At 33.7% G+C, this 6,740-nt stretch overlaps 2 protein-coding genes across 2 annotated transcripts; both read right to left on the reverse strand.

Moving 5' to 3' along the window:
• Positions 1-536: 536 nt before the first annotated feature.
• Positions 537-2,259, reverse strand: LOC111317406 (non-functional NADPH-dependent codeinone reductase 2-like). Its single transcript, XM_022919829.2, has 4 exons — positions 1,652-2,259; positions 1,323-1,569; positions 1,044-1,223; positions 537-917 (listed from the first exon to the last, which is right to left on the reverse strand). Exons 1-4 carry the CDS (start codon positions 1,990-1,992, stop codon positions 693-695), a joined length of 993 nt encoding a protein of 330 aa, XP_022775564.1. The 5' UTR covers positions 1,993-2,259; the 3' UTR covers positions 537-692.
• A 2,304-nt stretch (positions 2,260-4,563) lies between these two features.
• LOC111317407 (non-functional NADPH-dependent codeinone reductase 2-like) lies at positions 4,564-6,066 on the reverse strand. The gene is made up of 4 exons (XM_022919830.2): positions 5,652-6,066; positions 5,282-5,525; positions 5,021-5,200; positions 4,564-4,924 (listed from the first exon to the last, which is right to left on the reverse strand). Exons 1-4 carry the CDS (start codon positions 5,987-5,989, stop codon positions 4,700-4,702), a joined length of 987 nt encoding a protein of 328 aa, XP_022775565.2. The 5' UTR covers positions 5,990-6,066; the 3' UTR covers positions 4,564-4,699.
• Between the last annotated feature and the right edge of the window lie 674 nt (positions 6,067-6,740).

Below are 6,740 nucleotides of genomic sequence, written 5' to 3' on the forward strand. Positions count from 1 at the left end.
ATTGTTTTCTATGTATTTTTAGAAAATCAGAGGAGCTTTTTATAAATAGATAAATATCTTTTTTGACAGACTTGATTGTCTATTTTGAATAGATAAAAACTATCTATTTTTGAATAGTTAAAACTATTTATTTTAAACAAACTTATCTTTTTATTTTAAACAGATTTAACTATCTGTCTTTTTTTTTCTCAATATAAAATTATTTTTCATATTTTATTTTGAAAATCTCCAATAACAAATTCTTTAAATACTATCATCTTTATGGAGAAATTTAATAATTATTGAATTCAAAATGACTCGACAGATTCGTTCTTTGTTTAAAGTATTTGTTTAATACGTTCCGGATGCCAAATTAATGCCACGATTTATGTTAATGCATTATCACGTTTGTTTGGCAACTCCACTTCGTGATAAAGATATGGGATTATACTCTGTTTTTATGGGTACATACTGAACATACGTATAGCAACTCTATTGTAATGTGAGATGGTGCTGCTACAACGTAATTGAAATTTAGAAAGAATTATAGTAGTAGATTAAATGGAAGAGTACTAAGCAATCATTCACTAAAGGCGGTGGAAGGGAAAAAAGTACAACAAAGTCATCAGAATTATTAGAGAGTGACATATAAGCAATTTTTCTTTGTCAAATTTTGAAAAACAATTCTGCGCGAATGGAAATAATATCCCAAATCAAATTTCCCCATCCCATAATTCCTCAAGTGTCTTGAAAGGACCGTTTTTGGACAAGAACTCTTCTCCCCGGCAGCCTCTGCTTTGTGGGATGTCATTGATCTTTTTCAGCTCATCCTCACTCAATGACCAATTGAATATGTCAAGGTTTTGCTTCATTCTCTCACCGTTGAAGCTCTTCACTATTATACTCACCCCTTGTTCATATGCCCATCTTAGACATACCTGATTTTGGATTAGTATTTAGTAATCAACTTTTCATCATGTGTCTTGATTCATTTAAAATTTCAAAACAAGGGCAACAATGAAACAACAACACTTATGTAACTCTTTCATTGAGGAAAAACGCACCTGAGCCACGGTCTTCCCTTTTGCCTCAGCAATTTCTTTCAGCACCTCACACTCCAGAACTCTATTGCTGCCCCAACTGGTTCCTATGGCTCCCAATGGAGAGTAAGCTGACAAAAGGATCCCATTTGCATGGCAAAACTCTCTTAGCTTATTTTGTTGCCAAAGCGGGTTCACTTCCACCTTGAAAATATTGAAACAGCTTTCACTTACAGTATCACTAATTCAAAGCTCAAACCAGTTTGAAGGCCAAGTGTGTGCCAGATAGAAAGGGAGAGTTACCTGATTAACAGCCGGAGGGATCTTTGCAATTGCCAAAATATTGGCCACCTTTTTGCATGAAAAATTGCTGACACCTATCGATTTTGTGAGGCCAAGCCTCTGGCAATCTTCCATGGCGGCCCATACGGAACTGAAATCCATGGGGAAGATAAAGTATTCCTCATCTCCTGAGACTCCTTGAATCCCCTTTTTTACGCTTAAAGGCCAATGAATGAGATAGAGATCGAGGTACTCCATCTTGAGATTTCTGCAGTGCAAATGACAAAAAGGAAAAACCAATAGTATATCGATATATCACAAGGAATATAAATAGGAAACAGATATTTTACTCTAAGCTTCTCCGAAGAGCAGGAAGAACGAGTTCTCCATGAGCATCGATGCACCACAACTTGGAAGTGATGAAGAGCTCGTCTCGAGTTTTGATTAAGCCAAGCGAAATTGCTTCCGTGATTGCTTCACCCAGCGGCTGCTCTGTCCCGTACAAAGAAGCTGTATCAAAGTGCCTATAACCAAGTTTAATTGCTTGGAGAACTGCAAGTTTGGTAACTAATTCTGATCCTTCAACTGGGTCGGATGCCGTGCCAAATCCCGTAATTGGCATTTTCTGTCCACTCCACCTCAAAACATGTTCTGGAATACTAAAACTTGTTGCCTCCAAACCACTTTCCATTTGTTTTTTCTCAAGAACTTAAAAAAAATTATTTTCCTTCAATCCTTACTTTATTGAATTTTGCTGATCGGTTAATCAAGCCCGAGCTTTTCAATCCTATTTGGTTGGTATGATCTACCTCGCACGAGAAAAATGGAAAGGATTGTCAAGAAAAATAAACTTGACTATCGAATTTAAGGTGTTGCATGATTCACATTAATGGTTTACTTTTTTTTTTTTTGTGTAATGAATTGCCCTTTGCCCTTTTGTTTAAGTCCACTTGTTGATAAAAATTTTATATTCTGTTCAGCTTTTTATAGCTTCACATTGAATTGTGCGATATATAATCTCATCGGATAAAGAATTGAGGTTCATTCTATCATATCATAATATGATGATCATGAGTGAGCTAGAAGCTAAACTTGGTGGAATGGACACATGTGGATTCCTTATTTGTGAGGATGAGTTGGACTTTTAGGGAGTATCAAGTTCTTAGGAATAATTTTATTAGTATTGGACTGTAGTGATGGAATAAAACTAAAAGGGGATTCGGCTCCTCTCAATTCCACTAAATGGACCGGAGGGTGTTGAAGAGAATGACCGTGCCGAGTCCAACTTAGTCAATAATTTTTTATATTTTTTTATTAGAATTATAGTGTTACGATTTTTTGAGATTGTGTGATAATCCTAGTCTTAAACAATTTGTTGGCAGAAAAATATATTCAGAGTGATTAGAGTTTGATGAAGTTATTAAGAATAATAACTCAAATCTTATTAAAAAATTTATTTGAAATTGATTAGATGTTTGATAAATAAAAAAATTAAAAAAAAAATTAAAAAAAAATTCTTGATAAATAAATTTATATACTTATAAATAGATGAAGTCTCTACAAAATTGAATATGAAAAAAATATGTAAGAGAGTTTTAAGATTTATTGAATAAACACCCCATAGAACTAGAAAAGACTAAGATAATTCTTATAGGTATATATGTTTGAATGAGTAAGAAAACAAAAAAGTCTACATAGATATGGTGTAGAAGTGCATATAAATATGTGATTGTTTAGGTTGAAATACTTTATAGAACCAAAGAGAAAGATGGTCTATAGATATTTATTGTGAGTGAGATTGATTTATTGATGAATTTATAATTATCTATAACTAATAAAATTTTTCCTCATCCGTGGACGTTGATAGATTATGTTAAATCATATTAAATTGTTATCTTTTATACGTTTAATTGATTGTTTAATTATGTTTCCCTTGGCTTGAATGTTTAATTGATTATGGGGTTTTTTTTTAACAATTAATATTAGAGCTATCGTGATTCTAACAATTAATATTAAAACAAAAGTTTGAGACATAAAAAGAAACAAACTTAGAGGAGCTTGATTCATTGAAAGAGTACGAGTTTGTCTTTTCAGAGATTGCTAAGCGTGGAACATGAAGACACAAAAGAAAATGATTGTGAGACTTCCGTTGCATGTGGAATCAAACCTGTCTAGCATAAAAATTGATGATTGATAGAATTTGAATTAAGGGGGAGATTGTTAAGAATAGTGGCTCAAATTTTATAAAAGATTTGTTTGAGATTTATTAGATATTACTTGATAGATAAAAAAACTTGTAAAAAAATAATTCTAAGAGAAAATAGATTCTTGATATACAAGTTAATGTGCTTATGAATAGGTAAAGTCTACATAAAATTAAGTATGTGAAAAAGATGTAAAAGAGTTATAAAGTTTTATTGGGAAGACACCCTATAAGACTAAAAGAGATTGAAAATATCTTTATTGGTGCGTACGTTTCAATGAATTAGAGGACAATAAGAGGATCTACATAAATATGATGTATGATTGCACATAGGCATATGTCTATTTTGGTTAAAATTATTTATAAGACTAAAAGAGAATGTAAGAGTTTATGATATTGATTGTGAGTGTTTGATTTATTAATGTGTTTATAATTTTTTACAAGTAGTGAATTTTTTTTTATCTGTAAAAATAAATTGATTAAGTTGAATCACATTAAATTGATCATTTGATGATTTGATTGTTTACCTGAATTGAGACTTTTTAACGTAACAAATGATATCATAGCTATGTTTCAAGCTTGCATACAGGATTACTAACAAAGACCAACATAAATACTTTTTCTAGTAAAATATATCCACTTGATTACTTGAATGAACAACTAAGATTTGGAGCTTAAAAAAAAAAAAACGTCTTTCCCTCTCTCTGTTGTTTCTTCACCCTTTTTAAAATTTTTTTTAAATGGCTTTTACAAATTTTCTCCTCACCTCCTATTTTTTTGGAGAAAATCATCACATGTGGGTGTTAAAGATGAGGACTTACCTGCAAGCACACGATATCTAGGATGTAGAGGAGACAGGCAGGGATCCACACCTTTGAGGGCCAATCCTAGAATAACTCAGATCAAGCAACACAATGAAGAGTGTATTTAGAAGTTTAAGGCCATGCCCTATGCCAAGGTCCATACCAACCTGCTTTGACCCATTAAGCATCACAATTTTGTCTCGTAAAAATTCTTATAGAATGCAATAAACCATTTGATTTTTATGAATGTATATGCTATAAACTATTTAAATATTCATGTGGTTGAGCATTAGAAAACCATGGATGCTGTTAGCAATGTGATTATTGGATAGTACAAAGAATCTCCTAGTGGATTATTCACCATCAGTTAAAAATATTTATGATTAAATTAATCAAATTTCTCCATTCCAAAGATCCTCAGTAGTCTTGAAAGGCCCATATTTGGAGATATAATCTTCTCCGCTGCAAATTCTGCTTTGTGGGATCTCATTGATCTTTTTCACCTCGTCTTGTCTCAATGACCAGTTAAATATCTCCAAGTTGCTTTTCATCCTGTCCTCGTTGAAACTCTTTACCAATACACTGATCCCTTGCTCATAGGCCCATCTCAGACAAATCTGTTTTTGGGTAACGTGGTAAGCAGCATTCTTTATTGCGTGTTGATTTATCTTAAGTTTTTTTTTTGGGTCGGGAAGAAAATGTGAGAAAAGTACCTGAGCAACGGCCATCCCTTTTTCCTTGGCGATTTCATTGAGCAATTCACACTCCAGAACTCTGTTGCTGCCCCAAATGGTACCTTGGGCTCCCAGTGGAGCGTAGGCTGTCAAGAGGATACCATTTGCCTTGCAAAACTCTCGAAGCTTCTTTTGTTGCCACAGTGGGTTCAATTCCACCTTGTAAAAATTCGAACAACTTCCTTAATTGCTGTCCAGAGTTCAAACCAGATTGAAGTGATTTGAGAGAGGGAGAGTTACCTGATTAACAGCAGGAGGGATCTTAGCAATGGCCAGGATGTCAGCCAACTTTTTGCAGGAAAAATTGCTAACACCAATAGACTTGGTGAGGCCAAGCCTTTGACAATGTTCCATGGCTTTCCATACCGCATTGAAATCCATTGGGAGGAAATCTTCCTGCTTTATGGGGAATTCATAAATCCCTGGTTTTGAGCTTACTGGCCAATGAATGAGATAGGGATCAAGGTACTCCAGCCTCAGATTTCTGCAGGACAAACAGTTTAGACCAAAGAATTTGCATGTTCACGTAGATTGCTGAAAATCTTGTGTAAAAAAAAAAAAAAAAAGGGAAACTAATTAGAAGAGGAAATATAAGTTGGCAGTATTTTACTGTAAGCTCCTGTGAAGGGCAGGAAGAACAAGTTCCCCATGGGCATCACTGCACCACAGCTTGGAAGTGATGAAGAGCTCATCTCTAGATTTAATTAACCCAAGCGAAATTGCTTCTATGATTGCTTCACCTAGTGGCTGCTCAGTCCTGTACAAAGTTGCTGTATCAAAGTGCCTATAGCCAAGTTCAATCGCTTGGAGAATCGCCGTTTCCGTAACTTCTGGTCCTACAGGTGGAGAAGCTGCAGTGCCAAAGCCCAAAAGAGGCATTCGGTGGCCACTGGAGGCCAAAATGCATTCTGGAATACTGAAAGAGGTTGCCTCCAAAATGCTATCCATCTGCTTTACAGTGTTAGTCTAGGTTCTTCGAGAACTCAAAATTGTTGCACCTGGTTTGGCAAAGTAGGTAGTAGTATGTTGAAAGTGGGGATCTTCTTTGGATCTTTTGAGGGTAGAGTACAGGAGGAACACGACAAGGGTGGACATGGCACGTGAGCTAAATTATTGCAATAAGCGCTTCCGCCGGCCTTTTTTTTTTTTTTAGATAAATGTTAGGCAAAATTTGTTACGACGTTTGGGAAATTTGTTAAAAGAAAATTTAATAAAAATTTAATAAAAAATTTAAATTAATTGATTAATAAAATTTAACGTAAAAATTAAAAATATGTAAAAGACTTATTTAAAATAAATTATTTATAATTTAAATTTGATAAATATTTATTTAATAATAAAAATTATGTCAAAATTTTTATTAAGAATACTTATTTAAAAAATATATCAAAATATATTATTTTTTAAAGTTTTATAGTTTTATTTATGTAACAAAATTTTTTAATTTATGATTTTTATTTTTTACTTTAATTTTTATTAAATAATTTTTAATAAAAACTTTCACTTGGTCTTTGATTAGCTAAACTTAGGGACAAAAAGTTGCTGTCCGTTCTACTTACTTCTGTGGCTTGGACTCAGAGCAGACGGCCAAATATACGCCTTTGTTTCTTGCAGTTTTGTGTGGACACAGTGTAGAGCTTTTGAGGTTCATTTGCTTGACATTACTTCCCCTACAGCAGAGGGACCATCGGCATCCAGT

The sequence above is a fragment of the Durio zibethinus genome, chromosome 2 (genome assembly GCF_047325235.1).
Source record: "Durio zibethinus cultivar Kanyao isolate XHJ-2024 chromosome 2, ASM4732523v1, whole genome shotgun sequence".
Classification (NCBI taxonomy): domain Eukaryota; kingdom Viridiplantae; phylum Streptophyta; class Magnoliopsida; order Malvales; family Malvaceae; genus Durio; species Durio zibethinus.

What these genes read in the sequence shown, in the direction of transcription:
- LOC111317406 (XM_022919829.2), bottom strand. Translation starts at nt 1,992, where the DNA reads ATGGAAAGTGGTTTGGAGGCAACAAGTTTTAGTATTCCAGAACATGTT. An exon ending in TCCCTCCGGCTGTTAATCAG is followed by an intron (nt 1,224 to 1,322) that starts GTAACTCTCCCT and finishes AATATTTTCAAG; the next exon opens with GTGGAAGTGAACCCGCTTTG. An exon ending in AAGGGAAGACCGTGGCTCAG is followed by an intron (nt 918 to 1,043) that starts GTGCGTTTTTCC and finishes ATCCAAAATCAG; the next exon opens with GTATGTCTAAGATGGGCATA.
- LOC111317407 (XM_022919830.2), bottom strand. Translation starts at nt 5,989, where the DNA reads ATGGATAGCATTTTGGAGGCAACCTCTTTCAGTATTCCAGAATGCATT. An exon ending in TCCCTCCTGCTGTTAATCAG is followed by an intron (nt 5,201 to 5,281) that starts GTAACTCTCCCT and finishes AATTTTTACAAG; the next exon opens with GTGGAATTGAACCCACTGTG. An exon ending in AAGGGATGGCCGTTGCTCAG is followed by an intron (nt 4,925 to 5,020) that starts GTACTTTTCTCA and finishes ACCCAAAAACAG; the next exon opens with ATTTGTCTGAGATGGGCCTA.